General features: G+C 40.0%; 1 protein-coding gene across 2 annotated transcripts in view; it reads right to left on the bottom strand.

Moving 5' to 3' along the window:
* Positions 1-271: 271 nt before the first annotated feature.
* The window catches only part of LOC307039156 (SLIT-ROBO Rho GTPase-activating protein 3-like), a 31,618-nt gene continuing 16,311 nt past the window's right edge, over positions 272-15,578 (bottom strand). Inside the window, exons 6-22 of one of the 2 annotated variants that reach the window (XM_079680989.1) lie at positions 15,297-15,425; positions 14,356-14,577; positions 14,119-14,220; positions 11,946-12,143; positions 11,758-11,842; positions 10,597-10,624; positions 9,622-9,724; positions 7,496-7,556; positions 7,173-7,250; positions 6,701-6,835; positions 6,492-6,597; positions 6,194-6,421; positions 5,603-5,676; positions 5,308-5,488; positions 4,464-4,610; positions 3,299-3,614; positions 272-2,782 (exon numbers count right to left, since the gene is read on the bottom strand). In XM_079680989.1, coding sequence (XP_079537115.1) covers positions 2,324-2,782; positions 3,299-3,614; positions 4,464-4,610; positions 5,308-5,488; positions 5,603-5,676; positions 6,194-6,421; positions 6,492-6,597; positions 6,701-6,835; positions 7,173-7,250; positions 7,496-7,556; positions 9,622-9,724; positions 10,597-10,624; positions 11,758-11,842; positions 11,946-12,143; positions 14,119-14,220; positions 14,356-14,577; positions 15,297-15,425 — 2,652 coding nt within the window. In that variant the 3' untranslated portion in view covers positions 272-2,323. Of the gene's footprint in view, positions 2,783-3,298; positions 3,615-4,463; positions 4,611-5,307; positions 5,489-5,602; positions 5,677-6,193; positions 6,422-6,491; positions 6,598-6,700; positions 6,836-7,172; positions 7,251-7,495; positions 7,557-8,909; positions 8,941-9,621; positions 9,725-10,596; positions 10,625-11,757; positions 11,843-11,945; positions 12,144-14,118; positions 14,221-14,355; positions 14,578-15,296; positions 15,426-15,578 lie in introns of both variants that reach the window. The other variant, XM_079680988.1, reaches the window with a different exon arrangement.

Here is a 15,578-nt window from a genome sequence, read left to right as displayed (position 1 = left end):
ACTATGATTATATGCAGGGTGCTGTGATAGTTAATGGTGCATTTTATGATGATATGAATTATTTTTAACATACAGTATGCTCACCAGCAGATGGCACTGCATAACCACTCTAGTGCAGAGTGAGCTGTGATTCAAGTTGGTTAGGTATGCTCATGTTATTTTTCACCACAAATCAGACTCAGTGTTAAAGATGACTGCATGACTACAAATATGGTACACTGCATTAACACTGTTATTGAACATCACCAGAAAATAAAAAGACAAATGTCTGTGACGTTTTACCAATTTATTGTTTTGTTAATGTTTGTGCAAGGATAAGAGTTACAAAAATCTACAGACTAGACATGATAATATATCCTGTTCCTATTATACAATGTTATTTATACAAGTATCCTTTAGAAGTATATATATATTCAATCCAATGTACCTATTACACGTTAAAGATATATTGATCATCCTTATAGGACAGACAACAAACAACACCAACAGTAAACAAGTTCATCTAAACACCCACACAGCCTGAACTGACCGTGTGCAATCTAGACAGTGTGTAAGCTTGAATGGTACGTACTGATGTGCTATATCATATTTCTAGTAAACTTCATCAAATGAATACACATAACCTACAAATGCAGCATAGTTCCCTGTACTGTTTATAAGTGCATTAGCCACTTGAATTGTAGGATAACTTTTTTACTTTTTATTGAGGTAACACAGCTAATCTTTTTATAAAGAGAGATGACTATAATATAAGAACAGTTTATGATTTTCATTTGTATTTCCTTGTATTAATCATATGGGTGGCATGTCTATAATGTCAACAATAATATTCAATGTTCTCTGTGTTACTCTGGCCCTGCAGCCTGGTCTACCTCTGCCATCCACTGACCTATTTCTGAAATTAATGAATGAAGGAAAAATATAGTTTTGGCTGTGATACTGTTCTTATGCCTGTTATCAGGCATAAGAACAGCTTGCCAGTACTGACATGCAGCAAACACAATGAATTATCAAATATCAGAGTTCCAAAGAGTTTGTAACAGTCGACTGCTGAGAAAATTCGACTGCCGGTCAGAAAGGTTACTGATTGGTCAGACTGGGGCTGACCCATTTTACTGAGGACAAAGCTGCTTGGAAAGTTTTGATGGAACATTTTCTTTCAAACTTTCTTCTCTCGTAGAAAAATAGTAACCGACAATTTTCAAGACAGAAAGGGAGTATATTTTGATTTAGGTTAAAGACAATATTTTCTTTGTTGAAATATTTACCAAATCCAAGTAACAATAGGTGAGGTCCATGAAAAGCTTTCAGCCCTTTGTACTCAGTGTCCTTGGGTTGGATATGTGTGTGTCGTTGTGGTGTAGCAAGAACTGCTGTCTTCCAGTTTGTTTTTCATGCTACCATTGTTTTTTAGGTTTTTAAATATTGGCTCAAATACAGATGTAGTTACCTTTAAGCCAGCATGTATTGGCCATTAGAAGATTTGCTACCTAATGCAGCTCTACCCTGGTTTTACCGATGATCCAAGGGCTGTGTCTGAAATCACTCTCATATAGTGAACAATACATTGAAATTTCAAACATTTATAAATCAGCATCATAACAGGTGCAGCGCCAAACAGCTGTCATTTTTGCATCTATAAAATATGATGCATTGCATTGTGGTAAATTCATTGTTGGTAAAAAAAGAGTTAACATGCCATGCACACTACTTTCTTTCATTCCATTATTAAATGTTACTTATAGTAGGTGTACAATGTTCCAGATTTTACAGTAAATGGAGAGTGACCTCAGAAACAGCCCCGATGTGGCCAAGGAGTCATGGATTTGATAGACTAAAGAAACACCAGCACAGACTGGATGTCTACACAATTAGTGGTGAAACACACCCATAAGTGTTCCCTCATAATGAAACATGAACAAGATTGAAAGTCAAAGCCCACAGCATATTTGTAACCTAATAACTTGAGATGTTTCACTGTCAGATTATAGTAAACAGAAGCGTTTTCCAGTGCATCCCTTTTTTTATCCAGCATGTCTGCTCAGCATGGTAGCATTCTATAAACAATTTTCTTATTTAAATTCTACTGTAATATTGTTATGCGCTATATCAACTTGTCCACCAACAAGGTAATGCGTTGGCCCAGAGTGTGTCAGAAAGTAGCTGTAGCCGTCCTACACTCTAGAAGATTAGTGGTAAATATTCATCATACAGACAACAAAGTTTGTTTTGCTGTGGAAAAGAGGTGCAGGAGCGTGATGGCAAACACAATCCCTCCGTGTCCAAAGTGTTCTTCAACCACTCGACTTGTGACTGACTGGAGCTACATGTTACCTTGTTTGTCTGAGGAAGAGGAGGAAGTGGAAGGTGATGGGGAGGGAGGTTTGGGAAAGACCCTGTCGGTGGGTGTGATGCCCGGGCTGCCCAGACCAGAGGAGCTCGAGCTGCTGGAGCGGTATGGCCCCGCTCCAATCACAGGGGCCGGCCGAACAGGTCTGACAGGCGGGGGCCTTAGAGGGGCACTGGGTCTACGTGCTGCTATAGCAGGTTTAAAAGTGGTCATGGTCTCGGAGGAGGAGCTGCTGCTGCTACGTCGCTGCGCTGCATCTGGATCCCTGATCACTATGGTGTGGAGGGGGCTCGCGGGCGGATCCTGCGCCCCCCCGGCGCGTTTGAGGGGCTCCAATGTGTCCAGGACAACGTCAGGGGCATGTTTGGCTACATTCTGTCGCTCCAGCTCACGCAACTCATGGAGGGCAGTATTCATTGTTTTCTCTATGTCCTGAAACATAAGCAGAAGGGGAACATGTGTTGACAATCAGAGAAACAAATAAAACCATGTTAAACCAAAGATGGGAGAGACTTGTTAGCCTTACTTTTATACTTTTTTATACTTTGATTTACACGCTGACATTAAATAAATGGTGTCCTCCCCCAGAATCCAGATGTGTGTGTATAAATGTAACAGTGTTTAAAGCACTTTGGAGGATAGATTGCTTCAATTTCAGTTATGACCGTGCCCTCAGAGCAGTAATGATTAAAACAGGTAGCAGCAAGTAATTGGCTTTCTTTGTTTGTCCTATTCATAAATAATGTAATCCATATTATAATTTACAGTCAATATCCTTCAGAATAAATGTAAGAATTTCTATATGAATAAAATACTAAACATTAGGTATGGCATAAAAGGACAGCTTTCTTCTTAATGAGGATGTTTGTACAAAATGTATTTGTAGAAATATGTTTAGTGTATTCATATTTTAATCATTTGTCTTTTGAAAAGTACACTAACACTCACCTCAGCGAGTGCTTCAGCCTCAAGGGTTTTGTGATCTCCTAAACTCGCGTGACGAGTGGTGCTGGGTGAAGATCGCTGAGAGTGGCTGTCCAGGAAGGCCTTTCTGTCCGGGTGGTTGATGCAGCCAGCACTGCCAAATGTGGCGAGGCGTCGTTTCTCGGGACTGTCTGCTGGGCCCCTGCTAACCGCTATTTTGTGTGGGCTGCAGGGCCGAGGCAGAACCTTAGGGGGGTGATCTGCAGCTCTGGTGGGGCTCTGACTGTCAGCGCCGTTCCTGTGGTGTGAGCCGGCAGCACCATCTGACCGCATCCTCACCCTGAGAAAAAACACATTTTGGTACTTGAACAGTTTGAATCTCTTCACTCACATTCACAAGAATTTAAAATGCATAAACGTAATGTCTGTATGAAGTGTATGCACTGTCTGTAGTGTGTGAGCCCATTGAGTCTTAAAGGTCTCCTATCATGCTATTTTTAGGCCTATATTATAGGTCTCAGATATATACAAATATATAAAAAACATGTCTATGAATTGTTTTGCTCAAAATACCAAACAGATCCCCAATTCTAGCCATGCCTCATATCCCTCTATTTCAGCCCTGTTACTAAAGTGCTGATTCTGGGTATAAAGCTTTATAAAAAAAAAAAAGGAGGGAGCGGAGCTTATGCCTGCTCATGCGGGAGAATTCTACCCAGATACTCAGCTAAATGCTGCCGTGATGAAACGCCATATCATGTTCCAAACCACATCAAGGATGATTTCTGAAACAGTATGGAGCTCAAATGCTTGTTCTTTTGCTGGTTTACCACAAGGTGAGTTCCTTTTTTTATTTCCTGCTTTCTTACACATACTCTCTCCAGTGCAGCTTAGCTCTGAGTGTTTGCGATGCTTGCTAATGTAAACACAGACCATATTATGTCCAAAAAACGTCACGCATTGTTTCTGATAGGGCCGTGGGCGTAAAGCCAGCCCACATTTTCGATATTACGTCATATCGGCAGCAAATCTTGATCAGCTCCGTTGTTCCCCCGTTTTTAGAGATTTGGGAAGGAGGAACAGAGAGAGGGTTTTGTTTTCTGACACTTTGTGAGTTCCCTGAAACACCGGGGACACATATTTATGTATAAAAGACATAAAAAAGTGCATTTTGCATGATAGAACTAACCTTCCCAGCGCTGCTCCAAAGCGGCGCTCGGGTGTGTGTTCGCATGGAGATTGGTGGTCATTTCTGGAAGGGGCTCTCTCATCGTGCTGTAGTCCACCGCTGCCTGCACTATTAGTCCTCTGAATGCTATCTGAGAATGCATCATCCCTGATACGGACAGACAGAAGAATTGATTTGCAATTAATGGCTTCCGTCCTCAGGAAAATGTTAATTTTCTGAAACGGAAGAACGGAGTCCCTTACAATTAAATTCTTGTCACAAAAACAACACAAAAATGTCACCAGCACAGAAAACCTCATTACATTTACAGACATAATTAATCACTTATCAGTCCCCGGCAGCCACTTTTGACCGAAAGTACATCAATCCTCTTTTTAATTTAGCTTTAATTATGTTACCTGCCCTGTGAGGCAGGAGTGGTTATCAGGAAAAAGGCTGGAGCAGAATTAAAGGCTGCATTTGTGGAGTGATCAAGTGCTTGTGCTCTTTCCTTGCTGATTACGGAGCATTTATTTGGTTTCCATTGCAACCAGGTTTGTCAAGGAAACAAGAAAAATGCAGAAAAACATCTCATTGTATTCACACTGCCCCTTACAAAGGCACTGTTTTTATAACGGCAAGCTTTTTAAACAGTTAGAAAAGACAAAAACATTGCGTAAAAATACGAATAGAATAATGCATTTGGGAAAAATAGAGCACTATAAATAATGAGCAGCCAAAGCAGCCTATGCCCTGCAGCAGAACCAAGGTACTGACTTCTTATCTAAATACATTTTCTGATGCAGTTATATACCGTAACTAAAATCTATGTGGGAGCCCTACAGACCAAACGTATCCCACTCACATGTCCTGCACCACAATGTAACGGTGTGGAATCAGCCCGTCCACCCCGTTATGTCGGCCCTCCCACCAGTCCTCAGAGGCTCGCAGGTAGAGCAACAGGGAGGCTCCCTTCTTGAAGGACAGCTCTCTCGGAGTGCGGCCAACGTAGTCAAACTTTGCGATGGCCTCGATCTGCTCCAACTCTGAAATACAAAAACACAAGAAAGTACAACTCAGAGAAATGTGACAGAATCCAGTTTGAGACTACTTCAGCTCTTATTAAAAGGTACAGCTGGTGTCTCTGCAGTGTGACTCACCTTCATCGCTAGTGTTGGGTCCGGTACCATTGTCTACCTCGTCAAGAGCTCCGGGCTCACTGTGGGGGCTTTCACTGAACGGAGAAATATGAAGACAGCGATCCCTCAAATCATATTCAATGTAGCAAATAGAGGAATATTAAGCTTTCCGTCATATAGTTTATGAATTATTTTCAATAATCGTTCTTATAACTTAATTTCCAATATATGCACATTTATTACGACATAAATGGTTATTTTTAAATTTCAAAAATACATTTTCATATAAATTATATTTGATAACATTTGTATTGAATTTTATTATACAAAATGTATTTATTTAATCTGTGTCTAATATAAAAGAATAATAGCTGAACAGTTGTTTTTATTATTGCTATGTTTTTTAAATAGTATTGTGCATACTCAAAAAGTAAGTTGTTAGGCTGTTCAAAAAACGGGTAGTAAATGGTTGCTTAAAAATAGCAGCTTTTATCCAAAGGGCTTCACAATTTGTCTTAAATTCACTCTTTCAAAAACATACTCACACTCCTGACTCCTCAGCCGCCCTCTAAACTCTACTGACACATGCTGGAAACAGTTTCTTGCACTTACCAGTACTCTTCCCCTCCAGCCATGCATTTTTCATACACAGGTCCGTCCAACTCACGCTGGCTGGGGAAGATGACCTCATGGTGGATGATAATGGTCTTAATGATCTCGTTAACATGCGCCTGGCAGGACACAGGGTCCTGTTCATCTGGTATTGGCATCAATGTGGGGCCAAAGCAAATGGCGAGGTTGTAGGGGTCCATCATGTTCTCATCACTGTACTGAGAAACACTGGAAAGACAGAAGCAATTAGTATCATTTTCAGTGTCACACGAGGGATTTTTTTTGTGGCAGGACTTACTGATTTAGAAATGAAAACAGGTATCTCATGACGATAATCACAGGCCGCTGAAGAGTCACAACTATCTGCTGGATGTGATGAGCTCTCTCTGCACCGGAGTCCAGCTCTGAATATAAAGTAAGAAGCAAAGACAAACAGGAAGCATTAACAGAAAGACAGAACAAATAAAACATTACATCTATCAGATATTTTCCTGGATTTTGACTCACTGGTTGTGGAAATTATGTCCAGGAAACGCTCCTTAGGGAACATCGGGTTTTCCAGCCCCCTGAAGTAGAGCTTGAGAACGCCGGCTATAGAGTTGATGTCATGATCGGCCTGATCATCCACCAGAGGATCCTCTCCTGTAGATATAGCGTATATTAAATACACTCAATCATTCATTACTATCAGTGTCCATGTAACACAACACTGATGCAGTTTTTTATGCACATCTTAAGTTGGGAGGTTAATATAAACATTGAGAGTGCGTTTTTCTTCCTCCTTTATTATTACCCCTAGACGCTGATCTTATGTATAATGCATCTGAAAGAATATGCATGTCCATTACAGGGTTACATGTGACACATGGGCTCTTTATCTGCACTTTGAAAGCCTGTGGAAGAGACCGTGGCTTTTGAGGTGGACAAAACGCAATTTAAAATCAATCAAGAAATGATGGCCAGGCGCACTGGGACTGACCTCTCTCAAATGCATTTTTAATGTCGTTGACTTCGATCTGGGAGCCTGGAACTCGAAATATACCTTGCTGCTGAAGACCTGTAGACAGATGGACCCGTTAGTGTAAAATGTACAAATGTCCTTCCATTGAATTTACAAGCACATTTAAAGTTTAAGAATAGTAACCAGTCCTCACAGTATGTACACATCATTTAAAGCATGAAGGTGTTAAAGGCTATAAACAAGTCTGGAGGATGTATGTTTGTGTCAGGAGGTTAAGTAGGGGAAAGGAGGGGTTTTTGTTTTGTGGAAAGCCAACATATGAACGTAAAATAGGAACCTACCATACAGATTGATGTATCGAACACAGCTCTCAACCACCGCTGGTATAGACTGGCCGGAGTCCTACCAGGCAGATTGAAAATGATTAATATTGGAGGCACATAAACTGAAAATTAAGAATAATAAAAGATAAGTCATGCTGGCAGGATGTTTTAATTAGAAGCTTGAGGCAGCCCCTCAGTCAATTCACTTCAAAAATAATGAAAGAACATTGTTAATCATTCAATGTTTTTATAACACTTTTTATGAAGCCCATGTCTTCAATACATTATAAACCTATATCATAATTCTTTATAATAATAATCAGCATTTAATAATGACCCTTAAGGTCATAACATCTTCTTCCTTTGCAGGCTGAGGAGCTTCAACATGGACTCCAGGATACTCTGCAACTTCTACAGGTGCACCATAGAGAGGATCCTGACTGGCTGCATCACGGCCTGGTACGGCAGCTGCACCGCCCTCAACCGTAAGGCTTTACAGAGGGTGGTGAAAATTGCACAGAACATCACCAGGACGGAGCTGCCATCCATGGAGGACCTTTACTCCCAGCGGCTCAGGAAGAAAGCCCTCAGGATTACAAAAGACCCCCGCCGTCTGGCAGGCGGTACCGCAGCACCCGGACTAAAACCACCAGATTCAGAGACAGCTTCATCCCGCAGGCAATAAGACTGTTAAACACCTGAACTGCTGAAACAACATCCATAACATTCATCTGCAATTTATGAATTATTTATCTAATATATCATTCCAATAGCTTGCATATAGACTCTTATTTCACTATTTCAGTTTTTTTAAACTATTTTTCTTTTTGTATTTACTTATTAATATTCACTTGCACTATATTTTTCTGTTTATCTGTATTATTGTGTTGCACTGTTGGAGAAGCCTGTGACCTAAGATTTTCATCGACATAACTACTCTATGTTCGTATGACAAATAAAGAACCTTGAACCTTAAACATAATACTTCATAATTGCTGCTAGGATCATAGTGTAATATAATTATCTTAGTTGTAATGCAATATACTGTTTTTATAATGCAGTATAATGATACAACACATTTAAATACTTTAGTAATGCATTTTAGAAATGGCTTTGAAAAACTAAATGTAAGAGTGTGACCCAAAACTCATAAATTATAATATTGGACATCATAAGTCATTTGACATTTTAAGCATTATTATTAATATCTATAGGAAACAATGATTATATTGTGCTATATCGGATTAGAACGCATAACAAATAAATATGTTTATAATGCATTACAGACATGGGCGTCATCCAAAAAGTGTGTAGAACAAAAATAAGCAGAGCCAAATTGTGTTAGTATTTCCACCACCATATGCAACTAATATTTAAGTATTATCACAGAATGTTTCTGAAACAAAGTGCGATCGTCCCGCTGTGAGAGTACCTGACTCCTGGCACGGACATTCCTTCTTCCCCTGGGCAGAGAGCAGAAAGGCAGGAACAGAGGAAGAGAGGCAACAAGAACCACAACAGGTTAGTGAGAGAAGCAGACTGTACCAAGAGAGAAAAAGAGGAGGCCTGGCCGGAGAAATTAGCCAAAGCTTCACTGCCTTGTTGGGTGTGAAACATGGGCACATGGCACGGCAGGGGGGGGGGGGGGGGGGGGGTGTAGGAAGAAGGGAGCTACTTTTTAAGCTGTACTGCTCCTACGTTGTAAATGTACACTCAGTCTTTCCTGCCTGTGTTTGATTGAGCTTTGGAATAGTTGTTTCCATGTGTTTATTTGCATAGCCTGACAGAGTGATGGTGCTGGTACATGGCCAACTGGCATACATTAAGCCATATCAATGTCTGGATACTGGGGAACACAGGAGAAAATATGTAAAAAAGCAGACCCAGCACCAGTGCAATGCTCATTAAATCAAACCATCTGCAGAATTAGTTTGATTGGTTTTCACCTCAGCCTGTCTTTCCTGCAGACTGTGGACACAAGGCAAGGAGCAAGAGGAAAGTCAGTGCATGAGTGAGCCAACATTTGGGTGAAAGAGTGGTCAAAGGCAAAGGCAAAGGACCCCCCCCCCCCCCCCCCCCCCCAAAGGACCGTTAGCGAGACAGCTGAGCTCGTGGAGGGACAAAGAGCGCAGATGGGCTAATACCTGAATGAAGGCCTCCATATTGCCGTTAAACAGCTTACGGTAAAAAACGGAGCGAGGTCTAGACTTCTGCATTCTTGAGGGTTTGGGGGGAAGAGAGGGGGGCCTGGGGAGATGGTGGGGGGTCACGGTTGGTACAGGGTAAATATGAATGCTAATGCAACTGGTGCAGCCATACAAATACAGACAACTTTCTCCAACATGTTTTGGTGTTTTAACCACAGTTAGTCTTACATTCATGAACACATTTGATATCAAATTCTATATTTGAGCTAAATATTCAGCTACAGCCACCAATCGCTTAGATAAGGCTAGTTGTTTCATCACTTTGAAAATGGTGAAAGAGATCAGACGTTGTGGTTCATCCTGCTTGTGATCTTTCTGCTAAGATATGATCTGTAAGTGGAAGCTTTTTAAGATTTAAAATTCACAAGGCGGTAGTGATATTCTAATTTTCTCTTGGCAAGAAAGTTAAAAAGAATATTTCCCCAATCGTCCAACTTATTTTTTTTCAGATTACCTTAGAAAGAGCTGCTGTACCACATTTTATTAAAGTAATGGATAATGACTACAGGAAAACGTTTGACAAAAAATGTAATGAGAAAGATTAGACTTTTTAACGGATGTACTTTAGTTTAAAATAGGTAAAATCCAAACACTTGAATTCAAGTAGTCTTGTGCTTGACTCGTCAATAATTGTTAATTCCCTGCTCAACACCTTGTTTAAAAATAAAAAAGCAGGACATTATTCATCTCACTGGCATTTATATTTTTACTGACATGTTTTTATCGACTAAATCTGAGAAGAACAAATCAGCCCTGTCTTCTCTGATAACGATCAAACCCTTTGTTTGAAAAAATAAGAGAGAAGTTGAGAACACACTCATATTCCCACACTGTGATCTCATCCAGGGACACAGGAAGCATTTCACACATCATCGCCTACTTTATTTGCACTCTTGTCACTGGACAGCTTACCTTGTTGTCCCATAATCAGCCCTTTCCCCTACAAAGAAAAAAAAGAGAGAGAAAGAGACAACATTAGTATACGCTAGTTTTACAATCACAGAAGTTTGCTGTACGGTTGAGTGCTGGCCGACTATGCAAGGCTGGCAGATGGAGACGGAAAGGGGTGTTGATGAGAAACCGGGCATCTATTCAGGCAGGCTCAATGGGGTGAGCGCCATGGCTGCATTTGACTCTCCGCCAGGCAGTAGTCATTCAGCCGTTGCCCTAGAAACGGCACCAGAGCCCCAGAAGGGGATAGCTTGGCTGCACGCTCTGCAAAGTGAAAATGTTTCCAGGGGCAACAAGAGTGGGAGGTTTGTGAGAGCTGATCTCTACAGTGTGATGATTTCACGATATCTGCAACACATTTGTCTCATCGTACGCTGATTAGTCAATTAACAAATGTTTGTTCGCGGATCAGGTCATGTGTAAAGCAGCGGATGGAACATTTTCATTTTCATGCATTCTTCTGGCAGAGGATAAACTGTATAGTAAGGAATATTCTTCAAATACAATACTACTAGTCCTAGCTGTTTCTGTGTGTCTACACTGTGCCATTTATTTGACAGCCTGATATTTTTTGGAACTAAAAGAGGACAAAACAGTCAAGCTGTCGAGTGAATGACAACGTCAGTATACCAAAATGTTGTATTTAATTTCTTAATTACATTTATTTTGATTTAAAGCAGATGGAAGATGGATGTAGCAACACGTTGACATAACAAGATATACTTCCTTATTTAAACATTTGACTGAATACAAAAATATTGAAAGCAGGACATGTCATAACATTTAAGCACAATCAGTCTGACCAGGAAATCTAGTTGGGTTTTTTGGCAAATAGCCCAGTTTAGGTCTCAAAACTGTCAAGCTGTCAAGGAAATGACTAATTCATTATAACATAATGTTGTATTCTATTTCCAAAAATATGGAACGAACTCCAGATAAATAACGTAGTAGTGAAATATTACTGACCTAAGTGGTTTTATGGTACATTTCTTTACCCCATTATTTTTTAAAGCTTTAATCTCACGTTATTTAGACAGATAAAGGGTCGGCAACTTATCACTAAAGTTATAATATGAGATAAACCCCAAACTATTACCACCACTCTCCGCTAATAAGTCTCACCTTCTCCGAGCGTCTGCTTCAGAAGGTCATGCTTAGCCTGCAGTTTGATGATCAGATTGCTGCCATTCAGGAACTCCTTATATTTCTGTTGATGACATAAAGATAAATAGCCACAAGGTACATTCTTGTCACATGGTATGTTCTCTATGATGCCGTGCCTTTGTGCCCTTATTTGTCCGAGAACTCACAGTGAAGTAGAAGCCCTCAGTCTCGTGCTGATTGGCTCGTCTCTTCACAATGTTTGCCTTGCTCATGTAGGAGTCAGAGGAAGCCGATTTGACCGACTCAGTGGATTGGCTGTGCGAGAAGGCCTCCGACACATCAAAGTCCTCCACTGTGAGCATGTCCTGAAGGGTCTGCATGGTGGCGTCCAGAGTCTTCCTCACCTGACACACACACAGCATGAAACATGTGACTTTAATTCAACAAAGTATGAATTGACGATTACATTAATTAGATTTGCTGTACAAACAAAAGCAACAGGAAAATTATAATTATATCTAATGTACATGCTTCAGATACAGTACAGCTGTTCAAAGAATATGAATATCAGCACAAACCTTAGATTAGATAACTGCAGGCCCTTTCCACAGAAGTTTGACTGACAGTAATTAGCTACATAGCATGAGGCTACGTGACATGAAAGATTAACTACGTGAGGCAGACAGGGAGGCAGTGTGCATTTCCATATTCATAACAGACAGGCACTGACATGCATACACACCCAGATGACCTTTAAACAGGCCTGAGTCACCATGGCCTTGGTGACTCCAGGCGAGCATGCCAGGGAGCATGCTGGGAGGTTGGGGCAGAAGACTGGATGAGAGATGACCTCACTGGTCAGTGTCAGACTAAAGATGAACATAAATGCAGGGTGACTGCTGAGGACTAGATGTTTGCAGTTACATGTTAGTGGTAAAGATGAGAGGCTGCCAATCCCGTTTAAAAAAACGTAAAGCCAAAGAAGGTAACGCTTCGGGTGCTTTAAGTAAGACAAACAGTGATTCACTATAATTATGTCCAATACGGGTTCATACTTGTATCTTGGGTTGGTATAGAGCATTTTTATGTGCTAAAGTGATTAAAAAAAACACACATTTTTGTACAGCTGCATTCGTTTTAACATTCTTTTTTAGTCTCTTTAAATTCCACTCCCAAAAAGGTAAATCTGATCTGATCTGATTGGACAGGGTCTTCTTTGTCTGCACCCCACTTATAGTATATATATATATATATATTTAAAGAAATCTTGGTTTAAAGACTATTTTCTCACAACAGCTACAGTATGTGCATTTCTCTGTGGATTATCCATTGTGATAGTGTCACAGTGTTCCCAGCTCCTAGACCTGCTTTAAAATAAGACATGGAATTATTTTTTAAATATAAAACCTTAAACATGATAGAAATGATCTGCCTTATAGAGAAACAGCTTTTCAAATAACTGTGACATTCTCTTTTTGACTGAGAAATAAATATGAGGCTACCACAATCAGGCAGCTTCCTTAACTTTCAATGTCACACTGTTCATACGAAACATTCAATTATTTATTATAGGTCTGTAAAAACTATTTTTCAAAGACTCCAAAACATGTCAAGTTTGCGTTAGCAGATATTAAAGAGATCTTAGCAGACGGCTTCCTGTGCGGTTTTATTTGATTGAAAGTGGATAAGACCTTCATTTCCTGCCAGAATATTTTGCAATAATCTGGTGATATGCAATGGCCTCTGTTTTTAAATGTCTAAGACTATTATGTGCACACCATGTTACTCTACACTACAGCATCCAATGTTTGTCTTTTTATGTTTCTCACCAACTTTCAAGATCTTTTTGCTTAAACCAATTAACTTTGATATTAACTCCTAGTAAAATCTCTTTGTGCTTTTGCAGCTGGGGCAAAAGAAGATTCTTAGTTGTCCAACATCATATTTTTTTCTCCAACACCATGCCAAATTTAAAATTCACAAACACAAAAAAAACACAAACTGTGTAAACATTGTTATAACCATAAAGGTTTTCTTCAATGTTTTCCAGTAGAAAAGCCCACAAAGCCTACAACTTTCATCATACAATTGTCAGCATTTTACTAAACGAAACTAAATTCATAATGCCAAAGCAACATATTTAATGTGTTTGGCTATTGTTTAGGCCCTCATCTACTAGCTTAATGGATCACAAGATGACGTGTCAAGACCTGGGTGGTCTACCACCTCAGCCTAAAAATGTCCAAGAGGAAATATTTTACTGACTGTATATCAGTACATATGACTCGGCAGAGAATAACATTATTGCGTGTAGCATGCTTGCAAAGAAACACGGACACAAACTACCTTCAGCCCTCTGATGCTTGTGCGCACTCTCACCTCTTCATTTTCTATCCTCAGTGTGGCGAGGCGAGACTGTAGCTGGTGGAAGCGCATCAACAGCTCTGTTTGGACAGGCTGCTGTGCACTCACCTGACACACCTGGGATTAAGAAAGAAAGGAAGTTTACCAAGAGGATTAACACAGAGAACATCAAACAGGATGAGAGGCACTTTATGTCAAAGACTAAGACCTTCAAAACAAACCATTCTTGTATCTTTTTCCCGAGTCACTCACCTCGTCCCCCATGTGTGGCTGGTAGTCAAAGCGTGCTGGAGGACAGAAAATCTGGCTGTGTGTGTCCATACACTTCAGCTTGTCTCCTCTGTTGTCCATGGCATCTACCGATCCTTCCAGCAAGTCCAGACCTTCGTGTCGTGAAGTCTCCAGACTATACTCCGCGGACAGGTAGGTTCTCAAGGTGCGTGCCAGGCTTGCATGGAAACCTAGGTCGCAGCACTGAGAACAAAAAGTAAACATGCAATAACTAGGTCTGCCACTATTTTTAAGTTTCATCATTTGTCTGATCTACAACAACAACAACAAAAAATCCCAGTTTCTGAATTCCAAGGTGATGTTTTTAGAAAAATAAATCTGCCATCCGAAACCCAAAGATATTCAGTTTAATAAGATAAATAAAAGAGAAAAGCTGTCTAAATAGCATTTTATTGATTTTTGAATTAAATTAATTTGAATGGTTAATAGTTTATCGAAATTGTTGGCGATTATTTTTCTGTCGATCCACTATTTAATAAGTCAACTCTTCATTCAAGCACAATCAGTAGTTACAAGCAAATCAGAGGCGTGGAGCTAACATGAGAACCAAGAAGTAAACAACAAAAAACTAGGTCTTCCACTAATTTTAAGTATCATAATTTGTCTGATCAACAATAAAAATCTGAAAACTGTCCATCCCAAATCTCTGAAGTCCATGGTGATGTCTTTAAATGTTTATTTTCTGCCATCCAAAACCCAAAGATAATAAGTCTTTCATATGTCTTTATGCCATTTTTTATTTGGTTAATAAATTATCAAAATGTTTCATCAACTCATCATTCAAGCACTATCATTAGCTACAAACCAATCAAAGGCATAGAGCTAACACAAGAAACTCTGTGATTAAAAGGAAGTTCTTCTAACGTTTGCATTTTTGGTTCAGGCAATTACTGATTACTTACATCTATCATGTCCGAGACATCATGGATGTAGTATTTGGCCACCAGGGCATTGGTAGCTGCCAGATTGAGAAGATAGTCGTTCCGGGCCTTTGTGCATTTCAGCTTGTTTTCAGAGTACTTTGCTTGTCTCTGGAGGGGGGGGGGGGGGGGGGGGGGGGGGAGAGAGAGTCACATTAATGCCAGGATGTAAAATGGATTCCTAATCCACTAAAATAATGGACTACTAAATCAATCTGATTTAATCTTATAAATGCATCTATTACTTTCACAATGTATAGACGG

This window comes from Notothenia rossii, assembly GCF_949606895.1.
Source record: "Notothenia rossii genome assembly, chromosome: 5".
NCBI lineage: Eukaryota > Metazoa > Chordata > Actinopteri > Perciformes > Nototheniidae > Notothenia > Notothenia rossii.
This window is presented reverse-complemented; position numbering and strand designations above follow the sequence as displayed.